This window comes from Nothoprocta perdicaria, unplaced genomic scaffold (assembly GCF_003342845.1).
Source record: "Nothoprocta perdicaria isolate Ctin4 unplaced genomic scaffold, notPer1 scaffold_352, whole genome shotgun sequence".
Lineage (NCBI taxonomy): Eukaryota > Metazoa > Chordata > Aves > Tinamiformes > Tinamidae > Nothoprocta > Nothoprocta perdicaria.
In genome coordinates this window covers 466,886-468,340 of record NW_020455591.1, presented here as the reverse complement: position 1 = coordinate 468,340, position 1,455 = coordinate 466,886, and the positions used below count along the sequence as shown (strand labels likewise).

Sequence of the window (1,455 nt, the reverse complement as noted above, 5' to 3'; positions counted from 1 at the left end):
TCTCCTCTCCTCTCCTCTCCTCTCCTCTCCTCTCCTCTCCTCTCTTTATGTGTTAGTGCCATTCTCTCACCAAACACATTTACCCATAATACTATTGAGTGCCTGTGAGGCAGCTCTAAGCTGTGCATTTGGTTATCTTCCATGTGGTAAGGTAGTTGGTATTAAACAGTCACTGGGCAAAATAATGAGACAGTCTTGGAGGCAGGGACCAACCTCCCACCTCCTGATGAGTACTGCAAATCTTAGTGGTTAAAAGCCATGTTCCCTCTTGTGTGGTCTCTCTTCATCCCAGCAAATCTTTGAGATTTTTCTGTATAGCGGCACAATTTCAGTGGGAAAATGAAGGCCTTTTTTATTATCACGTAGAAGAGATGGCCCCACATCCTCTTTCTGTTCCTCTTCTGTTCTCTTATCCTTGTCTTTCACAAAAAGAAATGCTGAACATCATGAGTGGCTTAGCCCTGCTGTTGCAGATATGCCCTGTTGCTTTGACCCAGAGTCTAGCTTAAAGCCTGTGTTTAAGGTGAGCAGGGTGCTAAGTGCTGTATTCAGTGCGGTATTGTAAAAATCTTGGATTTGTTAAAGAATCTGGGCTGATGGCTGTCGGTGAGGATCAAGGGTCATATTCTGTGTTTGTCTTTCTGTAAAGCTTTCCTATACTGCTACCAAAAAAAATATTTCAGGATAAAATGAAATCACGAATGCTAAAGTAAAGTTATCTTACTGTTGCCAGGGCGAATAGAGCTTGATACTTGGAATATYGGAGGGCTGCTGTAAGCCTAACTGCATGATCTAGTGAGCCTTTCTGACCTTAAAATCTATGCAGAGTTGGCATATATGTAATAAAGTGAGATAAGAATCCAATTATGTTTCTTTTAAGAAGTCACTTTCTCTTTATTTGCAATGTCATAACCTTCCTCTCTCTGTTAACAGAAAAACCATTGGAGTTTTCTGCTGTGGACCAAACAAGATATCTAAGATACTCCATAAACTGAGCAACATCAGCAATTCTTATGGGACAAGGTTTGAATATAATAAAGAATCCTTCAGCTGAAAGACTGTTGTATTAGCAAGACTCTCCAGAAGATAAAAGTGCAAGCTTTTGTTTGTACAACTTGAAAGCTCAGCTGTGGTTTAAACAGAAATGTACCAAAGAATAACACATTTTTTTTTCTTATTTATGATTATTTAAGTCTATCACAAATGGTGGATACAGCAATATACCAATRACAGCTTAAATCCAAAGCCAAATACATTCACACAATATTTGTGGCAGTGGTGATTCTTTGGAAAAGTTTCTGTTAATTATAAAAAAAATGTAAAACCTAGAGAGAGACACAGCTTCTTGAAAGATGATGGAGGAATAATCTATATATTTGATATTCTTCCATTTCAGTCCTCTGAAAAGAGATCAGTGAACTAAACCCCAGATTAGTCCAACTGACAAATGTAGTG

At 38.5% G+C, this 1,455-nt stretch overlaps 1 protein-coding gene across 2 annotated transcripts in view; it reads left to right on the top strand.

Moving 5' to 3' along the window:
* The window catches only part of NOX4 (NADPH oxidase 4), a 95,252-nt gene extending 94,148 nt beyond the window's left edge, over positions 1-1,104 (top strand). For both annotated transcript variants that reach the window (XM_026044178.1, XM_026044177.1), the window contains one exon: positions 934-1,104. In XM_026044178.1, the coding sequence (XP_025899963.1) occupies positions 934-1,054 (121 nt within the window). In that variant the 3' untranslated portion in view covers positions 1,055-1,104. The remainder of the gene's footprint in view (positions 1-933) is intronic.
* Positions 1,105-1,455: the final 351 nt, after the last annotated feature.